A 24,068-nucleotide genomic window follows, 5' to 3' on the forward strand; every position below is an offset into this window, starting at 1 on the left:
GAAATTTTGGTGAAATGACTTGACAGGTTCGAGTAGCTGCCATACAACTCCAAAAATAAAATTTTAAATATTTGAAAAAATATCAAAGCTAAATTTATGAAACTCGGCCCTCGTGTGTCCACTTATAGGTCAAACATGATATTAAACAGATTTATTTGAAATTTTATATATAAGCTTCGTTTGGCTGTTCGCGAAGCCTTCTAACTTTTGGAAGAAGTCAGATGTCAGCAACTGGACGTTTACTGCGGGCCAAACGAAAAATAATATAATATAATATTGTGTATATAACGAAAAATAATCAACCGATTTAATTGAAATTTTATGTTCAAATTCGAGGTGTTAAAATAATGAATATATAAATTTTTTGAAAGATGAGGGCTCGAAAACTGATCTGGGAGTCGATTTTCCATTTTTTGCCATATCTACGAAACGAATTGATGGATTTTCGTATAATTCGGAGGGCATAAAATGAAACTCTACTAAGAGCCAAATTCACATTTTTTGTTAACTTTTGTTATATGCATTTTCATAATCTTCTGGAATACTTTTACTAATCTAGACAATATAGATTGCGGTCAGTTATGTGCTGACCACATCAGATATTTGCTAATATGACAATTTTTGTTTGAAAACAGTTTAAGAAAATCAAATAAATAATAGTCAGATCAATTTTGAAATTGTATGGCAGCTACCTGAATCAGTACCCTGATCATATTCAATTTAAATAGGGTTTTGGCATTTACTGTAATAAATAATGTGTGAAAATTTTTGTTTTTGTCCCAAGTCTCTAGCACACCTCAGAAGTAGCTATATACATATGTTGTATATAATATGTCAAAAAAAAACGTGTGTGTTCACATATCGCATATCAGTCTTTTTTTTGTGAATTGTTTACAAATTCTGTACCTACTCATACTGTATATGTATTTCTCCTTTTCATATTGATTCGAATCTTATATTTAAAGTGTTTGGAGTACATATTTATATGTATGTATGTACAAAAAACATTTTCCCTTCCGGTTTACTTTTCGTTTTTTTTTTTGTTATTTCCTTTGACCGGACTGACCAATACAATTGTTGACCTAATTTTTATGCTTGTTCTCTTACGTGTTTCACCGTATTTTTTATTTTTTTTAAAAATTTGGCTAACATTTGTAAGAAATTTCCTTGTTCTTTTTTTGGTACTCTTCTTTATGGTTTGTTTTATAAGGACCTAACAGGCCTTAACAGTATATGCATGTATGTATAAATGTATAAACAAATATAATATATATGTATATATTATTAGAAATATATTGCGTATATATTTTACAAAATTTATTTAACAGCGCCAATGTTATTGTTATTCTCATTTATGCTTTTGTTTTAAATTTTTTCATTCATGTAAATTTTTTATATACAGAGATGTTTATATAACGTGTATAGTCTGAAATATATATATGTATTTTTAATATATATTATATATATAATATATTGTATAAAAAAAGGTATCCTTATAGACCTTACATTTAATATCTAATATTGTCTAAGTACATAGATATACTGCATGTACTAAATATTACTGATATATATTATTGCTTGCTAAAGCTCATAAGTTCCAATCTCGAGCACTAGCTGAGGTTGGAATCGGTCGAAAATGATATAGGAATTATCGTATCCGAAATACATAATACCCTTTGGTTAATGTTCATTTTTGTGACCGGAAAATTTTGTATACGTATAAAGTAAAAATACGCCTGGGAGAAGGACATTTTCGTCCAAGAAATCATGTAATATTTTTGTATACGTGTATATATTTTATCACTATTTTTTGTTTACAATGTATATGTAATATTTAATACGGTATATATAAATGTTCTTATGAATTTGTAACATTTTTTGAAATTGAAGAAAATAAAGATATTATATATGGCTTGTTTTTGCTTTAATCATATATTATTTAAAAAAAAATCTATTGCAGACCATATACAGTGTGTCTCGTAACAAAGTCCACTGCTATATGCCATTGTATAGGCCTTCATGAATAGACATAACTTTTGTATGGAGACTCTGTTCGCAGCTCAACAGGTTCGGAGCTACAGGGGCTAAAAGTAAATTTTGACTGATTTTTTTACTTTTTGAAATTTTAAGTATAACTCTGCGACTATAAAAGACAGGTGCATTAGCAAACATTATTTGCAAGCCTCAGAGTAAGGGCTTTTTTATGAATATCTACATTAGTTATAATCTGTTCAGATTTCGGAATGACATGACTTTATAGTTCGAAAAAGTTGAAATATTAATTTTTCATTTTTAAAAAACGTTAATTTTCTAGGTGACGTAACATGTGAGATTTGTCTAATTTTCAAGGTGGCAACCTTGACAACTGAGCTTTAATTAGGTGTCATGCTACCTGATCTGTTATTGTAAAAAATAGAGTACAGTAATTGCTATTTTATACCAAATTTTTTTCTTCATTTACTTAGAAAAATGTACAAAATTCGCATAATGTTGTTTTTCTCTTAACAACCGAGTTTCCCTAACATTTGCAAAAATTAATGGTCTGGAGAATAGCATATTGGGTCTCTCATTGATACAGTTCTGTAAGTCATTAATTTCAGTAAATCATCATTTTCAGTTTGAAGACCTTTATACAATTAAATATTATGTAAGATAAGAATCAAAATGAACAAATATCGACCAGATCGAGAAAAAAAAGCATTATTTCAATGGCTGCATTCATATATACCTAGATTAAATTGTATATATACGATTATTCAAGTATAATTAAAAATATTTTTAATCAGATTATCACAATTTTGTTTTTGGAAATTGTTGAAGTTTAGAAATTAATACTATGGAATATAAGAATCTAATTAATTAACATATGAAAATTAACACAAAAATTAAATGTATGTATGCAAGACAAAAAACTAAAATTTCTTAATTTTTTTTTTTTTGGTTAAATGTTTTAATGTTTTCATTATTAAGAAAAAGAAGAATAAAAAACAACTTAAAAAAATTATCAAAAAGTCATCATTAAAATTCGTTAACCTTTTTTTTCAAAAAAAAAAAATATTCTCTCATTTTTGTGTATTTTTTAATATTTATGTTGGTTATCATTAAGTTGAATGTTATTATAAACACCTTATATGTATTAATATTAACACTCCCAAAAATATTTCCCCATTATTAATTTATTTTTATTAATTTGATTATATTTTTTTTAGTTATTCATTATGATCATATATATGTATACCGGGTGATTCAATAATTAGTGACATAAAATTTACCATCATTTAGGATTGAAAAAATGAGTATAGTTTTTGTTCAGAACGAAGGGTCAAATATCAACGGTTTTCGAGGTACAGGGATTTTAACGAATTTTCAAGAAATTTTTATTTGCCCAAGCATTTTTGCTTATAACTTCCTTTCCAAAAAAAGATAAAATCTTCAACTAAACAGTTTTTGAAAGGGCTAGTATAGGGCTTGAAAGAAACATATTACTTGATATTTTATTTCATGTACCTTCGAAAAACCCGGCATTCGAACTTTGGAAAAAATTTAATTTTTCCCTTCTTTTATTTTATTATTTCTCTTTAACCTGATAATTTCGTACGAAATTTTTTGAAATTTCAAAGTTTGTTTTTACAGAATTTTGACTATACTTTCTCAAGCTTTAATTTAAAACACTAAATGTTAAAAAATCTTTTATGGTACAAAAACCTTGTCTATGTCTAAATTTTAGAGAACCTAATAAAATACAGAAACTCAAAAAATTGTTACTTTTTTTTAATTTATATTGATTCTAAGTGCTGTTATTATCAACTATTATTATTTTTCGATTAAAAACGTCACTCTAAAAAGCAGTTCGGATTTTTAAGAACTGTTATTTTATTAATTTAAATAATGTTATTATAGATATTTATAAAATATTTTCTTCTATTTAACTATGGAGAAGCACTTAATATTGTGTTTATCAATTAGCAGTGTATTTACATAAGAATTATTTAATTAAAATTGTTATTAATATAAAATACAGATAGGACAGGGAAGCGGGTAGAGAGAGCGATAGGGTTGCTGGGAGGAGCTGATTTCTCATTTTACTTATAATATAATGAAAATCAAATCCACCTTTGGAATAATACTTTGGAGTTTTAAAATTAATTAGATTATACCATAACTGTATTAATATACTCCTACGTAATCTTATATACATTTATTAGATTAGATTAAATGAGGATTAAAAATGTACCGCGATAGAGAGAATCTCAAATTCTCTCAATCTCCTCTCGCCATTTCTACCTTCTTCCTGAATTTCTCCCAAATCCTATGCATAAAAAATGCATATATCGCTGATTTTGCTGCAACATTGACGGATAACTCAAATAAATATGAGTACGATGGAGTTACTTACATATGCAGACAGACATTTTTTTTTCTTATGCAAAAAAACACACCATCGTTTTTATTAACTCAATGGAAAAAATCTTCATACAACTGCAGAACAGATTGATGACGTAATCAAATGAATGAGGTAAAGGCAGAAAAATTAAAAAATTTTCTCCTCGAACTTCACTCGAACCAGTAATCTATCGCTTTCTAGGCGGACACTCTACCAACTGAGCTATAAAAATTGCCGACAAATTGTTATTCACATTGCTTTATATTGTAATCCACATGGTTACAACTATTGTTTACATGACATGCTCCATGGAGTCTTTTATTTGAAACACATATAAGAACATATTAATAGTTAAGTGTCTATTACACTAATATCATTACTGAATTATTAATACAACGTGTAGCGGTTGTATGAAAATATTTCCATTGCGCTAAAATTATTAGTGTAATAGGCACAATACTTATTGCTTAAAAACTACTGCACCAACACCATCATTTCCCTACCGCAGAGCTAAAAAAATATATTGTTATTAAAACATAACAATCAATAACACTATTAAGAATTTTATCACTTATGCTCAATTTATGAGAATATGAAAATAAAACGAGAATAAATAAGTTGTGCAGAAAATCGGTATACATTTTGTACAATACGGATACGATATAATTATATACCATTATATTGCTCTTGCATCGATCATGTGAGAATCGAAAATACATTTTTTTTCTTTTTCTGCATTTAAAATTAAAAATGCATCAAATTAAAAAAAAAATTCTCTCTGCAAATTCTCGCACCCCTCTGACAATTATAATATGCCCAAATAAATTAGTTTTTGCTTCGTTCGACCAAAGGATATTGCTCCACTTTTTTATACCCTCTGGTCCAATCTACTCTGAATGATTTTTAGCAATAGTTATTCTAAGTTTAATATTTTTTTTTTGCTGACATAGAGAACTTCTCTAGCTTCGCCACCAAATAAATTGTTTTTGTTAAATATTCTACGTATGCTTCTAGCACTTACATTAGCCTGGCATTCTTTTAATATTTTTTTTGAAGATTAGAATGGGTTCTTTTTCTTATCATTACAATTTTTCTGTTAATTTTTTTACTCGTTCATTTGTTTTCTTCCGCGTGTTTCAGGACTTTTATTATCTTTTTAAAGCATTAAAAACCAAATGTACAGAACGTTCAATTATTTTGGAAATTTTTCTCACATTTTTTCCTTGGTTTCAACAATAATTCGATCGACCCATAATTCTGCAATTTTTTTTCAACTTTTCAAAAATTAAGCTATTTGAATATTATAATAATTTCTTCAATATTTGCTTAAATAATTTAAAAGAATTAATTTTATTTATCAATAAAGCTACATTCGCAGGTTGTTTCTATTATCTTGACCAGATAAAATACGGTACTTTTACTTTCAAATGGGGAATTCCCGCAAATTATATTTTTTTAGTCACAATAAATAATATTCACAATAGAGCATAATATAGCAAAATAATTTTGCAAAGGATGGCATTTAATTCGAATATAATTTTCAAAATATACGAAAGAAATTATAAGTTTACAAATACAAAGAGCCGTTACCATAATGCTGGAATTTTATAGTTATTTGCGTGTGCTAAGAAAAGTAATTTCAGTTTCCGAAACGTTAGGTTCCAAAAATTCAAATTTTACATATTTCGGGGGCGATAACTTGAGAGGTGGTAGAGGTGGAAAATAATTTTCTGCTAGCGAAAAACACAGTTTATTAATATCAAAGAGGTGCTGAAATTTCAGACTTTCAACCTGTGGTGAAAACGACATTAAAAATTTAACAACCTGTAGAAAAATTTGGAAAAAAAGGATTTTAGATAGCGGTAAATTTTAAGGGCCATTTTGTTTTTTTAAAGTTCAAAAATAATATGCCGTGGTAGAAGAAGGCAGCCACTATATTTATGCAACACACATTACTTCATTGTTAGGACATCATTATAATTTTTATTGTTTTAAGTTTTTTTTCGTTCTTCTTTTCTTATTTGTAAATATGTACAAATTTTTTAAAGAAAATATTACGAACAATGTATGTAAATAAATATGTAAATATGTACATTTGTTTATATTTTTCTATTCTAGTTTCTTATTGGAGTTATTTTTACAATTAAATGTACATAGTGTTACTGTTATCGAGAAAAAATATTAAATTCAATATGTTTACATTCGTATATATTTTTTTTACGTTTGGGTCTTTTTTGAAACGGTTCACGTTAGTTCTACTGAAAATTTTAAAACGTCTCTCGCACTCCTTAAATTGTCTTCTGGCCTGCTCACAAAAATCTCTGCTATAGAGTATATATATTATTAAAAATACATAGATAGAAATTACCCAAAAGCTCTAGAAACTTTGCATTTTCTAGAGCTCTACTTACAAAATCCTATCTAATACTTTTTGTTCCAAGGCTCTGCTCCTAGAAGCAACCGTACTTTTTGAGACCTGAGAAGTGGCTATATGTATGTATATAATTATGACAGTGTACATATATGTATTAGGTTACCACACGCACTTTATAACCAAAAAATTTTTTAATAATTTGATTAAATCAAATTTTTTGCCCAATATTGCAAATATTTCAAATGTTATTATTTTTAAAACACACACGATATTATAATTTCTTAAATAAAATTGTTTTTATTTGTTATATATACATTAATATATGCAATATTTATACTACAAGTATATATAAAAAAACTTGTAATTAATAAAGAAAGTTTATTAGAATAAAATTATCATATAAACTGTAAATCAAAAGCCATAATTATTTTAAGGTGAGGCTGCACCTTAGACACACAGTTAAATTTTTACAAAATAAAGCGATCCATATATGTATGTATATAGGAATTGATATTAATATATAACTATGTATGTAATTTTTACATTGTATAACATTTTATTTATACATGTATGTATACATATTTATGTATGTATTTCAAATTAATTATATAGATTTCGAGATTCATTGATTTTTTTTGGTTTTTCTTGAATTTTTACCGACCGCATTGTGTATACAATAAGGTAGGTTGTGTGATAGCAGCGAATTTTGCATATCGAGTTTTCGGTGGAAACGCGCTTCCCCATGGTAGGCAAGCGTAAATAAACTATTTTTAGTAACCAGTCGGTCTATCGGTCTGTGTGTGCACGCTTGTATCTCAAGTTCGTCTGAACCGATTTTGAAGAAATTTTATATGTAAGTACATTTCGACTATGGCACGGATTGATCAATTTTTGGGATATATCAGGCTTCGGGAACTGAACTTTTTAACGGGCCTGTTTTAAATTTTTGATCATTTTGAAAAAGATATTCAAAAGATTTGCTTGAAATTTCATATGTAAGCTTCATTTGATTGCACGCGGAACCTCCTAACTTCTGGAAGAAATCAGGTTTTAGCAACTGGACGTTTACTACAGGCCAAACTTACATTTTTCGGTATATAACGAAAAATAATCTACCGATTTTATTTAAATTTAATATTTAAATTGTAGGAGTTAAAACAATGAATCTATATAACTTCGAATCTAAACAACTTTTCATGAATCTAAATAACTTTTTTGGAAAGATCAGGGCGCGGAAACTGATTTGTGAGCCGATTTTATTTCTTTCCCATATCTACGTAACGAATTGATGGAATTTCGTGAAATTTAATATTTGAGCTCTGGTTGTTACCAAAAGTAAACTGAAGAATGTATAATTCAGACGACATAAAATGAAACTCTACTATGTTAACTTATTACTGTCCTTAAAATTGTAAAAAAGTGTTTTAAACGCATTTTCATAAGCTTCTGGAATACTTTTGCGAATCTAGACAATATACATTGCGATCGGTTATGTGCTGACCACATCAGATTTAAATTTTTTTTACTCGTTTTAGCTTTTGGTCATTGCAGCATCTTCTATCGTATTATTTCTATACCCGTACGAACGTATGTATGTTCGAAGGGTATATTAAATTTGCTTTATCGTTTGTAACGTTAAAAAATAATGTTCTGAGATATAGGCTAAATTATATGTTTCGATCAGTGACGAATTCTGAGTCGATTTAACAATGTGTGTCCGACCGCCCGTCCCATCGATAAGTTCAGCTAAGTTTTCCAAATTTTCGAGAATGGTTTAATATTAGTATATGCCAGAGCGCTATTTAAATTGGATATGATCAAGGTACTTGTTCGGGTAGCTGCCATACAACTTCAAATTTTATTTGGCTATATCTCAGAAATTATTCAGGGTATAGTTTTGAAAAATTTGCAATATGTTTTTAGGACGTTTATGTTTGATATAAGCCCTTGAAAATTCTCGACTGTTTGTAGTAGCTGTCATATAACTTCATAGGCTGTTTGTTCATAGCTCAGAAACTATTGAAGCTATAAAGCCGAAAAATCAAATTTGGTGATGGTTTATGAAGCTTTATGTCAATTATCTCTGGCAATTAAAATAATTTATTCGTACGGGTATCACAGAGTTGACATGATCAATTATATCTATTTTCGTTTTTTTTTAATATCATCACCATTTCGAATCACTTTTTTGTTTGTACATACATACACATATATTAACATATGTATATTTGAAATATTAAAATAAAAATATTTTGATTTAAAATTTTAATTTATTGTTTTCCTTTGTATTCTTTTTAATTTTCATATATTTTTATATTCATTTATATTTTATTTTTAGTATTTTCAAAAAAATTTTGAAAAAAAGTGAATATTAGTTTCACTCTGTCTGTCTCTGTGAGCATGTTTACAAAACTTCTACACCCTTGAAGATAGAAAGCTGAAAATTTATATGTATATAGATCTTTACTACAAACTTATTTCCGTAGAATAAATTTTTTCCTATCCCCCCCCCTGTAAAAGATTAGCCACGCAAAACTCAAAAAATGTTATTTTTCGACTATTTATTGCAGCAAAACCATAAGCATTTTTCAAATTTTGCAAGCACAGGAGATCAGACTACCTTTTTCTAACATGGCATATCATATTTGAGTTTAAAAAAACAAATGGCCGTTTAAACTTACCGTTATCTAAAATCCGTTCTTTTTTTTCAAATTTTCGAAATCGTTTCTTTTGTAGATCGCAGGTTGTAGGAGTCTAAAATTTTAGCAGCTTTTAGAAACTAATAAACAGTTCATTTCAATAGAAGAAAATTTTTTTCCACCTCCATCCCCTCTGAGGTTTTCGCCTTTCGAAATTTGTAAAATTTGACATTTAGCACCTTATATATCCGAAACTGCAATTTCTTCCGAATTTCCATAAATGCAGATAGCTAACGGTAAATTTCACACCATTAAAAAATGTAATTATTTTTCTTAACTCACGCAATTCACTTTTAAATTCGAGCATATGTTAACGTCTTTTTTAATTTTGGTTTCGTTTTATTTCAAGGATTCCTTGTATTGCTAATGCTAAGTGTATCCAATATTTGAAATATATTCGTATATGAATTAGAGTAATTTTAATAATGTATTAAGTACATAGCTAGATTGCTTTTAAAAGCAACATTTACACTTCTTAAAAGGATAAGTGCTACATTTACAACCATTGGTTTGAACCAACTTTATTCAGTATCGTATTAACACATAAATTATGCATACAATCATGTTATATTTAAATACATTCACATATATATATAAACATATGTATATATACACTTTTAATGAGTGTATACAGTTATGGATAAATAATTTAGTACATTCACTTTTACTATACATATTTATAGTTTGTGTTGATTTTATGGAAGTGCTTAATATTGAAACTAAAACTGTTTCAACTCTGTGATACCAGTACGAATGAATGACATTAAGTGCTACGTGCTGATGAGTGCTAAGCAAAGAGCACTGTTCCATAAGAAGTCCTGGTTTTTTATTCGTTTATGCAAAATTTCAGCACTATTCAATGTTTCCATTATATAAGACCAAATAGCTTTCGAAGTTGTATGCTACCACTAAAATTCAAGAAATTTCAATTAGTTTTATAAAACATAAGAGCCGTGATAAAATATTTGCTTGTGCTAAATTTCAATACTGTAGGTTCTATAATTTCTGAGATCCACACAAATTACTTTAGAAGTAGCATGGTAGCTATCATAAGAGCTCATCATGTCTTAATAGCTTTTACCAAAAATAATGGTCATGTCACCGTATTTCAGTACCGTAGCTTTAAAAACGTTCAAGTTATAACTAAAGAGTTTAGAAGTTGTATGGCAACTACACACAAGAAGTCAAGGGAATTCAATGGTTTTTATCAGACTTAACAGCCCTAATAATATACTTGCTTTTGTGAAATTTCGGAATTATAGCTTCAATAATTTCTGAGACATAGCCAAATAACTTTTGCAATTTATAGTAAATAAAAAAATTAAGAATTTTTCTTATCGAACTTAAATATTGATATTTAGAGGAAAGTTAATAACATTAAAAAAAAAATTAAAAAATTAAAAAATAAAGAAATTATTGAAAAAATTGATTGATCTGTATTGAAAAATTTTTTATCATAATGCAAGAAATTAGCTTAATCCATTATATCATGGAAAATTATGCCTAAATCAATTTTCCGAAAGGTATATTAAAGCGCTAAAATAAGTATGCGGTAACCAGGTAACAAGCATACATATTGTAAGAAAATGACAAGTAAGATACTTATTTTAAGTCCCCTCTTTCACGTAGAAATTTGTAGAAAAAAAAATTAATTCTTGAAACCGCTCTTAAAGTTTCAATATATAAAGACCGTCGTGTCAATTTTGTGTGGCGTGTTATAGCAGAAAAATATCAAAAAATTTACAATTTCATAGAAAAATATTAAGAGAAATTAATCAGATTTTTGTTTCTTTTGGAAAAATATTCTTTGTACATAATAATGAATTGAAATTCAACTGGTTTGAATCAAATTTAGTACACCAATTTAACTTTTTTTTTGTGCTAATCACACAAAATGCTGAAACTTTAATAATTATTATCAAAATTTTTAAAAAATAATTATGCATATGCATTTGCTTATGTACTGCAAATATTCATGTATCCATCCATCTATGAATACATAATATATAATATTATATATTGTGTTGTCCGAATGTATGTTTTCAAAATATCAATAATTATGTTGGATTTAACACAAAAAATAAGAAATAAAAAAAGAATAAAGAAAAAATTTATTTTAAATGTCGTAAAATTTAAAAAAAAAGTGAAAGAAAAAGAAGAGAACACTAAAAAATAATTATAAATAAAAAAAAGAATTCTAAAGGTGTTCAAAAAATCGTAAAAAAGATACTGAAAAACAATAAATATGAAGGTAAATGATTGTTTTTACTTTATTTTATGTTAAATAGTTGTTGTTATTGTTATTATTATTGTTGTCAGTCCAAAAAAAAAAAAAAGACTTTTCTTGAATCAGTTAATGTGGTCTTATCAGGTGGTTTTTATTTTATATAGACCTTATAATATAGGTGGGTTCATATTATATAAATATTATATTATTTTTACTTTCGAACAACAACATTATTACTCACGTTAACTCATTATTACTCACCTCAAATCCAAGTAATTAAGTCCTCCAAAATTATTAAGAAACACATATTCTGGGAAAACTCTTTTTAAATGAAGGAGACATTATTCTTTGTACTCTTTTATTATTTTTTGAGTTCGACTTTCCTTTTCAACATCATATCCCACATAACACAAATTCAATCCAATTTTCTTCTTTTAAATTAAAACAAGTAATTTCAAAACAAGTTATTGAAATAATATAGAACTAGTTTTAATTGCTAAATGGCACTTGCGCAAACCTTTCAAACCATTCAATAGAAACTTTATGGATATTATGTCTGGTCTATATTTCGACACACGACTGCCAAGTTTCATAAATCTAGCTTTAATATTTTTCCAAATATTTAAAAAAATTTTTTGGAGTTGTACGGTAGATACTCGAACCTGTGAAGTCATTCCACCAAAACTTTAAGTTTGTATATGACCTATAATTGTTTCCAAGTTTCATGATTCTAACTCCATTATTTTTTTGAATATTTTAAATTAGCTTTTGGAGTTGTATAACAGCTACCCGAACCAGTGCAGCGATTCCATTGAAATTTTCTGAATATATCGAAAATGTAATTCGACACACCTTCACAATTATTAGTTTTTGAAATTTTGTAAAAGTTTTTGTGCCGATTGCATTATTCGTTTTTGAATTATCGTGCGATCGGACGGATCGGCATGTCTAAATAAACGAAGAATATTACGCTGTGCAAGAATACATATACATGTCCATACTCTAGATGACTCATTCAAGTGGATGCAAACTCCATACCAAATTGAATATACCATTGAAGAAGGTATAGAAAAAGTGAGAGTACATTCTTGTCGCATCCTCTATATTTAAGTTTTCAAGATCCAAATTGATAATAATATTATAGGAATCTTAATGTTAATTAAGAATATAGGTGTGTAAAAAATTTTTAAACAAAAATTATGCAATTACTTTATATAAACCAAATAATTAACAGTTCTAAATTTATTGTTAAAGTCAAATGTGCTATTTTACAAAACCATATTTTGTTTGCTAAATTTTTGATTAATTGTAATTAATTGCAATTACTACAAATCAATTCCTAAGAATGATTTTCAAAAAAATTATACAAGTAATTCTTCGAGCAGAAATCGTATCTAGGTTTCGTATTGAATGTCGGCAGTAGATTGGCCACCGTTTATTGCAGATTGGGGCGATAATGCACCGAAACCCAAAGGGTCAATTGTTTCCCCAAAATCTTCAGTATAGTTTTTTCAAAATATTTCGCATATTAAATTGATTTAATATATATAATTAATTTATTATGAATATAACAATTATATATGTTAGTTATAACTAGGGAACGAGTTTTTAGGTGCTAAAATAACTGCTTTTAGGCGCCTAAATAGGTCATTTAAAACTGGAAAAAAGGTTCTAATAAATCTGCAAAAATTTTACTAATAAAAATCAAGATATTATTTTTATTTCAAGAAATTTATAAAACTGAAATTAAAATAACAAAATCTAAATAAATAGTGCTGAAGAAACAAAAATTAAATATTAAATTAAAGACAATAAAAAAATTTAATTCAAAAATAATAAAGACATAAGAGTCAGACTTATGAAAACCAAAACGTACTGTATGCAAATATTTAAAAAAATTGTGGAATCAGAGTGAATCTTCAGTTTTTAAATATTAATTTATATTCTTTGATATTTTTTATAATTATAGTTTATAATGAAATGGATAAATAATTTTAATTTAACGTAAATTTCTAAACATAAAGTGTTGTCGGTTAAATATCGAAATATTTTTATACTTTGGAAACGATCTTTCAACATTATTATTGAAGTCACTAACGCAAATTTAAATGCCGTTGATTCAGTATTTGCATATAAATTTTACTAGCATTTTTTCAACAGCACCTTCAAAAACCAGAAAAAAGAGAGAAGTGTCGAAGCAAGGGATTTAAGTACTAAAAATAAAATTTGCGAATTTAAATTTCGAAGCAAAGCCTTTTTAGCACTTTTCCAAAAAAAAATTTAATTAAATTTAAGGAAAAAATTGTTATTAGTTTCACTCCGTGCGAGCGTGAACATGTTTATAAAACTTCTATGCCCTTGAAGATAGAAAGATTAAATTTTAGAAAACCTTTACTTATCTCCACACCCTCTAAGAGCTATACCCTCCAAAACCCTAAAAATTCCATTTTTTAACTATTTATTGCAGTAAAAACATAAGCATTTTTGAAATTTTACAAACGCAGAAAAGCAATGGCTTACTTTTTCTACAGCGAGTACGAAATTTGAACTTTAAAAAAAATAAATAAAATGGCCGTCTAAATTTACCGTTATCTAAAATCCGTTTTCTCCAAATTTTTGATGTCGTTTTTCTTCTAGACCCCAGGTTTTATAGAGACTAACAAATCGTTCATTTTTCTAGAACAAAATTTTTTTCCACCTCCACCCACTCTCTAGTTGTCGCCTCTCGAACTTTGTACAATTTGAATTTTTGGCACCTTATATTTCCGAAACTGCAACCTTTACTAAATTTTTATATATGCAAAAAGCTAATGGTAAATTCCATGCCATTAAAAAATATAATTATTTTTTTTTTTTAACTCACGCAATTAACCCTTGAAAACGAACATTACTTTAATGCCTCCTTAAATTTTTTTTGAATTATTTCCAAGACTTCATAATTGTTCATACTAAATATTTGCAATCCTAGAAATAGTTTCGTTTATGAATGAGAATAGTTTTAAGAGTGTGGTAGGTATACATAAAGTGTATTTTAAGCAGTATTTTCATTTGCAGAAAGGAAAAATGCTAAATTAGAAACCGTTGGTTTTACGCAACTTTATTAGATTTAGGTTCATATTGAAAATAGGTGAAACATGGCAAAATAATTAAAAAAATTAAGCAAAAATGGCAAAATAGGTGAGATAAGCCATAAAACGGACAACAAGCTTTAAAGGGGTTAAAAAAGGTTTTTCAAATCGATGCCAAATTAAGGGAAATTTTATGAAATGCATTTGTATATTATCCGCTCCCATTTCTCACTTCTTACAAATTTACGTAATACAAGAATTAAAATACTTTTATCGAATAATTTAAAGTAAACGACCTACCAAAATAAGAAGGTGAAATTAATGGTTATAAATAACAAGATTCGATGTCAAAAAAGGAATTTAAATGACAAAGCATACATATATGTATATGTATGTGTACATATAAGGGTGTTTCGCATAAAGTTGCAAATAATTTCAGGAATGATTTTTTGATCAATTTCCTCAAAATGGTCAAAGATCTTTCAATCAATTTCCTCAAAAAGTTCAGATCCCTGAAACAATTTGCCACCTTATGCAAAACACCCTGTATATTATGTATATATATATATAATTTCATTTAATTTTTTTTCACTTTTCTTACATTTTAACACAATCTTAACGAAAAGACCATAAAAAAAAACATAATGAGTGTACAATATATTTATCTGTAAAAAAAAAAAGGAGAAAAAAAACATATATGACCTGAAATTACGTGCGTGGGGAGGATTGAAAAAGAAAAAAAAAAACTTGGAACTTGGGTGGAAAGTATAAAAATAATAAAATAAAAAAAAGAATAAAAATCAAATCGATAAAATTTAGACCACCCATTATAGAAGTCGTTAAAAGAAAATAATAATCGAATCTCGAAAATATTGGTGTGCACGCGTTAAAACTTTTTTTTTTTTTATTTTCATCTTTATACGCGCATATATATTTATATATGTATATGTAGATTTACAAATATGTAAAAATGCGTTAAAATATAAATTGGAAATAATTATATTTTGGAAAAGAAAACAAATTTTCTGGTTAGATTATTAACATATTTGCTTTTCATATTATAAGTAATACGAAAAGCAAATTTCATTAATAATAAGAAACGGATCTAAATATCAATATACAATTTGTATATAGCTACAAGCTCTACATAACATAGATAAGTAAACTCAAAGAATTTTTACTATTATTTTTATAAAATTGATATCGAATGTTATTAAAATACATCCGATAATCAATTACAATTACAAATTAAGAGCGAATTATTAAAATAATAACATTTTAGAGAAAAGACAACAAAAAATAAGAGAGGATTAAGTTAAGAGTTGTTGTTCTTGTAAATTAATTGCATCGATTATTAATCTAATGAATAAAAGCCTTATTTTAATTGTTTATAGTATTAATTTAACAATAATTTTTTGATAATTGATGCTGACTCTTTAATAGCACCTATGTATTATAAATTTAATAATTAATACTAAATTAATTGATATTAATTTTAAAATTATAATATATATTAAATAATTTAATAATATTGGGCGAATTTTCAATTTAATGAAAACCGATTATTTGTTTATTTAACAGCAGTAATTGTTAATTTAACAAAACTTATTATTATATTAAATACAAGTTAGGGTAATATTAATATTAAAAACTATTGATTTGACGAGAAGAATTATGACTTTTGATTTAATAATTCGGTCATTATGTCAACAATATTCAATACCTTCAAATGAAAATGTTGTTGTTCCATGGCATACATAAAAAAGATTTTACCAAGAAAATATTTAAAATCATGATGATCAAATATTTTAAAATTAAGTTTTAACTTTCATAAAATGTTATTTTGAAAGTTATAAATTAATTTTAAAAAGTTTTATTGTCAAATTCAAATTATTGGCTTGATAAAATATTTTTAACCATAAAAAAAGTTTACCAATTTTTATGTTTACCCGAAACGTTTACAATTTTAATATAAAAATAACAAGTATTGTAAATATGCTCATCGAATTATATTAAATTTACAGTAACAATTCTTCTTATAATTTATGAATTAAAAATTTTACGATAACTTTCTAATTTGTAAAATAAAACATATTAAAATATTAAAAAATTAAATTTACAAATTATTTACTAAAAATGTTCTGTAAATGAATCAAAATTTAATACAAAAATAAACTTATTTAATTTCACACAAAAACTAAAGTTATCTGAAGAAATAACAAACACTCTTGTTAGCACATTAAGGACCGCAAAGAAATCTGTAAGACATACGCCTGGGATCGCACGTTTTTGGGCAATCTTTTACGTTCTAAAATCATCATAACTTTGCTATTTATGAAGTAATTTTTGTGAATCTTTCAGAAATTATATAATAAGATGCATTCTAGATTCGGTTTTAACCAATGAGATCGTTTTCTTTCGGGTGAATGAGACGAAGGCGAACCATCAATGGTCCTTGTTAGATTCTTGGAAGACCAAGAATTTAATTATCAAGTTTAATACATCGTCTGTTCATGTAAATACATAAATACACAAAGTAGATATAATGTATCAAAGTAGGTGACATCTAAAGATAGCGCTTAGAAAACACTGGTTATTTCGTGATCCATCTGTAACAGACGGAACGCGAAACACGAGACAACTCGTGAGTGATCGTTAATGTGTTAATAGTTAACCATCTGTAATAGAAAAATAAATTTAGTTATTAGAATAGTTGCGATTGAGTTCGATAATATTTCGAAATAAAGTTAAATCTTTTACTGTGTGTAATTTTCTTCATCCAGGCAATATCTCGTATACGTTATTTAGAGGAAGACTCTTTGTTTTTTGTTATTTAAATTTCCAAGATTTTCAAGAGTCTATCAAAATTAATTGGAATCTAATAAACTAGAGTGGTACCAATTATTGTTTAAGTAATCTGAAATTTAATGATAATTATAAAAAATATAATTATCTTTCCAAATTAATTTAAGTTAAATTAAAGAAAAGCAATTTGCGTTGAAACCTATGCAACGTACGTTGTTCTTAGAGATTTGAACTCCTAATGACATGTGCTATTAGTGAACGAAACTTGAATGTGACGTGGTTGTAGCTTAAACAAAGTTTGCACATTTATATTTCTTACTAGATATGTGCATATTACCACTTGTTGATTTTTTACCTGTTAACTCACCTTATAAAATTTCCTTAATTGTTCAATAACTTCATTGACAATAAAATTAGCGAAGATTATTCCAGTTCATGCATTTAACCATTAAATAAGTAATTCTAGTTTAATTAGAATATTATTATTTGTAGCGTAAATTATTAAATTATTTATTCTTTTAAGATGTTTCTAAAAAATTTACTTCTAATCTTTTTGCCGATTGTGTATCAACTTCATTTTCCAATCTTTCGTTCACTGGCTTTTTTTGTTACTTGACCCCTGAAATTTTTTTGTCAAATCATCAATGTTCGATCCTACTGCCAATATTGCAATAGTAAATGCGTCAACAAAAGTGGCTACCCTAGCATCTTCTATTTGAGGTAGATTACTCGTTTAAAGCAAGTACAACGTTAGGCACAATATACTGCCTTGAGGCACACCTGCTCTAATTTCTCTTAGCGTGGAGTATTCAGCGTCTTGTTTAACACTAAATAATCTATCAGGTATAACGCCTTTGTGCCATACCTTGTCGAATGTCTGTGCAACGTCTAGAAATATAGAAGAGCAAATTTCTTTATTTTATTTAGAAATATAGAAGAGCAAATTTCTTCTAAATCCATAATTCATAATAAATGATACCATTTCAATAAATATGACTGTTAAGGTTTTTAATAAACTTTTTAACAATCGATTTATTAAAAAAATGGTGAAATTTTTTTGAGTATAAATATAAATATATATGTGTAAGCATTATCGGACAAATTTACGGTACAAATTAACTGTTTTAATTGACGAAAGTTTCTCAACATTGAAAAATTGATATATATATATAGTTATTGATATATATAGTAATTGATATATATGTAGTTATTGATATATATGTATAGTTATTGGCAAGTATCTATATATTATTCTTGTAATATACTTGTATGTATGTGTACCTCATTTGGCAAAATCGCGATTTCCGAAAAAAAAAATAAAAAATTTCCGAAAAAAAAATACTAAACAATAAAAAATTGGTTATTGAAAGGTTTTGAAAAGATTTATAACTTTCAATTCAGAATATTTTTGAGAATCAGTCCAGTGAGGCTGTAGGTGCAGCAATTAGCAAGAAGATGTTTTCTATCTTTTATATTCTATATAATATACATATATACGTATTTTTGTCTATTTGTCTGTCAGCGAGCATTACTAAGCTCTTATTCGGATCACCATAAAACTTAAGGAAGTTGCTTACAAAACTTTCGTGGTGAGCATACATGTCTGGTCATGTATGTTAACTTTTTCACAATTTACTCATGTATTTTGGTAATATAAGTGAGTCATGCAATTGGGTTAATGCCAATTGCTCATATCGATTTTTATTTACATGTGAAAATATTCATTAATTCATATAGGTTTTTCTCATATTCTTTTCGGGTACGAGCCTGTCATCATATATTCTTTAGTCTACATAATTTCGATATACGTATATTTGAAATAAATTTTTAATTTTCAAAATATCAAATTATCATTATTGTGTATGTTTGCTCTTTCTCTTATATATTTGATAATACGTTATTATTATATAAATATTATTATTATATGAGAAAACGAGAGAAAACGAAAGAAAACGAAGAATTATTCTTATCAACGCACATATAATATGGTCATTATAATATCTAAACAATTTATCGTGGTTTAATTTATAATATTATTTACATGGCCATTATTATTATAAACGTATACGTATTTACAAATAATATATTGTTCGCGTATTTAAATATGTTTAAAAATATAATTTGTGAGCATTGAATGTAATTATCCCCAAGGTACGAAAATAGACATTTTGTGTGTATCTTTCTATTTGAAACTAAAATATTAACAATTAAAATGATGTGGAGTTTTTTATTGAAGACTTTTTGTGTGATTTGAATGTATAGTAGAAGCAAGAAGAAAATTGTTTATCATTCAATTTAGTCATTGATAAAAATCTCCTCTTCAAAAACTGAATGAACCCAATACCAAAACTGCAGAAGAAGAAGACAACTAATTCCAGTTCATTCATTGTTTCTAATTCATTTTGGTTTTTCTTGTTTCTAAATTTTTTTGTGTGTGTTTTTTTTTTTTTTTGTTGTTATTATCAGGTTGAAATCTAAGAATATAAAAGCACCGAAAACTAATCAGTTTTAAAATAATCTCAAAAATAAAATGAGCATAAATATTAAAATTAAAATGTATGCATTTAAATATAATTTTAGTTTTTAAAAGGTGTTAAAAAAATACTACATTATATTAAAGATTTCAAATATATTTCAGTTTTAAAACATAAAACTAAACTATTAAAATTTATATATATTAATTTTATTGAATAATTAAAAAAGCTATCCATAAAAAATTTGAATTCTTTGCCGGTCCGAAAAAAATTTTTGATCAACAAAATCCGAATTTCGGAATTATTCATATAAGAGCTATTTTCTACACGTTTCCACTATTCCACACAAATTATTCGCAGAAAACACATTTTATTGATTTCCATACCACACTATTTAATCTTACAATTAATAAAATATAATAAACTTTTTCATTGGGGGTGCGATATTTTAATACCGGTGAGAGGTGCTTGTTATACAATCAATAAATTGTATGTAACACGAGTCAATAAACGAAAAAATTGAATGAATGAATAAATTAAAAATGAAATATCAGACCTTTACTAATTTAAATATTTTTGTATTAATGCAATATTGTATATGTGTATATAATATAGTTACTCATATAACTATATAATATTGAATATATATGCATATATTAAGCTTTTTTTATGCTTTAGTTTTAGATATGTGCAATAAGAACAACAATACATGTATGTATGTATAAAAAAATATGTATATATTTTACATATTCATTAGTATCGGCGATTATTTCTTTTTTGTTTCGTCTTCTCTACTTGGCGTTAGATAACATCGTGTTAACATAATTATTATTGTTTCATTTTGAAAACTTATAGCTTTAAATACTTAAAAAGTGTATTCTTTGAGAAGAGTCCATTCTCTTATAGAAGAGTATTTTGTTTTGATTTGAAATTTTTTTTATTTGCATTATACATATGCGTACCATATATATATATATATATATATATATATATATATATATATATATATACGTACCATATATATATATATATATATATATATATATATATGGTACGTATATATGGGGGAACGCATGAAATAAAAATTTTGAAAATTTTACAATTTCAAATTCTTATTTAAAGACAAAACAAGTACAAAAGTTTCAGTCGGTACGAGTATAAACCAATTGAATTATACCTTGAACTTTGGCAAACTGATTTTCAAATTTGTTTTTGAAATATCTAGAACTAGTTTTCACTGTTGAATATATTATATTATATAAGACTAGAAACCCTTAGTGCGAAATACACAAATTCTAAATATTTTTAAAACAAAATTAACGTGTTGAGCGTCATGACTATAAAAAATATAAAAAATATTTGCGTTAAATTCCATCGTGTAACCAATTAGCAAATTTGAAAGGCTTCGTCGAGTTCGTGTTCACCTGAGAGTGACTTACTTAAGTTAGTCTCTGTATCACAGGTGTAATCCTACAATTCAGAGAAACTAAGTATGTGTATAAGTAAAAGAGCTACATACATATATAAAATTTTAGGTCTTTTTTTTCTCTGTAGAAATCAAATTTATCTCTGCGGTACTTAGTTATTTATATATTCAATAACGATTCAACGCATTCATTTTATTATATTTACCATTTTTGACATTTTAGATTTGCTCTCCGGTAATACATTGAGACTTAGCGTGTTAAAATATGAATATTATGTACATTAGTAATTCGTTTAATGAGAGAAGGAAAATTGAAACTTAGATAATGGCTTACAACTAGAAAAATATAAAATATTAGGTTATATATGAACTTCACATAATATAAGTGCATGAACTTAATTAATGAAAGTTTTTTGGCTACTTAAGTTTATGAGTAAAACCAAACATAAAAGAAATTCTTTTTATCGACCGCATTGAATACAATAAGGTGGATTATGTGATGGGAACAAATTTTGCATATCGAGTTTTCGGTGAGAACGCACTTCTCTATACTAGGGAAAAGTAAATAAACTATTTTTAGCAACCGGTCAGTCTGGCAACCTGTCGGTCTGTCTGTCTGTCTGCTTGTGTGTGCACGCGCGTATATCAAGTTAGGCTGAAATGAATCATCTCTCTCAACTTTAAAACAATTTGAAAAGATGAGTCAAGTAGATATTTTGATGAATGTAGCAATAAATTAAAATCAATAGCCGGTGGAAAATAAATACTGAAGGTCATGTATTTCGTTTTATTGCTAATTATTAGTTTATGGATGTTGAACCAATTTCTAAGAATATTCAAATCATACTTCATACGGGCCGTAATTTCAAGACTACTTTTCGTCTCATAACTGAAATCATCAACAAAAGCTGTAAGTTTACCTCTAAATTGCTGGTAAAGAACCGAATTAATAACAATTGAAAAAAGAATGGAACACAGCACAGAGCTTTGAGGTACTCCACAGCTAGAAATATTTATTTTACTGAAAACACCTTAAACATTAATCCTCTGCAAACGATCAAAAAGATACGAAAGTCCGTCCAACAAAATACTATGATTAATCAAATCAAATTTCTTCGTATCTATGAATAGGGCCAAACCGAATAAATTCTTATTAAATATTTCATATATTTCGGAGAAAAACCTGTGAAGATCATCCTCGTGAGATTTACGTTGTAAAAAACCAAACTGCGGAGTACTAAATCAATATAATTTATTTAGAAAGTAAAAAAACCTAATTTTCATCAGTTTTTCATAATTCGATATGGCTGAAAGAATTGAAGTAGGTCTGAAGTTATTAGGATTTATCCATCTACAACTTGAAAAGAAATAGTTATGATAACATCGAATGCTCCAGAAGTTAAATTTGTTTGATATTTCGGAAGAAGAAATTAGCATAAATAAATAACTTTCATTTTGAAAAGGTTGAGTAACAATCATAAGGTTGTCAGAGGTAATATGAGAATCAAAACAATTTGAGTATTTGGAAGGTATGCTAGAAAAGAAATCAATTAGGAAATTTGCATTAGTAGAAGGATTAGAAACGAAATTATTATTAATATTTAGTTTAATATCAGCATTAGTTGCATTTTTGCTTAAGAAATAATTGACTAATTACCGGTTTCTTTTAGAAGAACCAGCGTTTTTGAGAATCGTACACTAAATTACTTATCCTTGCAATTTGTTTGTAGAAACTTAAATTTTTTACAACTATTTTTGTAATGTACTTCGTATATTTCGGAGAAAAACTTGTGATTTGTTTGCTGAAAAACTTGTATGTATTGTGTGGGTGTTTCAAAGCAAATTTCCTGAGTTTATTGCGATACTTGATTTGAGACACAATTGAATCAGTAATCCATGGTTTAATTTTTTTAAATTTATTAGAAACTTGGGATTTCTCATTTGAGTAGTTACTAATATGTTTAGTTAAAATATTGATAATATGACTAAAAGAAACATTTACATCATTGGCAGAATAAAGCAGTAATAATTTCGACTACTAAATGGAACATTATCGAACACAATTTTAAGATATTTAAGTATTGATCAACAAATCATTATAATATCAATACTAGTAGATTTAATATCAGTAATCCTAGTAATTGAAGAGGAGAAGCCAAAATAATATAGAATTATAATCTTCAATATCACAGCCTTTTCTTAAAATATCAATGTTTACTTTACTAATTATAATGCAATTCATATACATAGTAACATCTAAAAGATCTAAAACAACTCATTACAAGAATCTTTACATTTGATTACTGTAATCTATATATGCAATAAAAACAGTATTCGATACTATCAATAGTGCACCCCAGTTCACCAACGTCACCGGTAGAAAATTTAATGGGAGAAAATTTAAATGATGAATCGTCTCTAATAAAACAAAATACCTCACACGAGGGGAGGCATAATTATTATTACAGTTGACCAAAGAAATATAATTGGAATATCAACTTTATCGTCAAAGATACAAATTTCTGATAAAAAGATTATGTTAGGTAATTTATCTAATGACAAAAGATAAACGCAGAAGGAATCAAAACTTAACCTCGCGTTACGTGCGTTT

The 24,068-nt window shown here is 26.7% G+C and overlaps 1 protein-coding gene across 1 annotated transcript in view; it reads right to left on the reverse strand.

Annotated features, from left to right (window-relative positions):
* Positions 1-2,534: 2,534 nt before the first annotated feature.
* Positions 2,535-24,068, reverse strand: part of LOC129612139 (uncharacterized protein K02A2.6-like) — a 179,073-nt gene continuing 157,539 nt past the window's right edge. The window contains exon 6 of the mRNA XM_055525653.1: positions 2,535-2,626. Coding sequence (XP_055381628.1) covers positions 2,535-2,626 — 92 coding nt within the window. The remainder of the gene's footprint in view (positions 2,627-24,068) is intronic.

The sequence above is a fragment of the Condylostylus longicornis genome, unplaced genomic scaffold (assembly GCF_029603195.1).
Source record: "Condylostylus longicornis isolate FDR11 unplaced genomic scaffold, ASM2960319v2 ptg000057l, whole genome shotgun sequence".
NCBI classification, from domain to species: Eukaryota; Metazoa; Arthropoda; class Insecta; order Diptera; family Dolichopodidae; genus Condylostylus; species Condylostylus longicornis.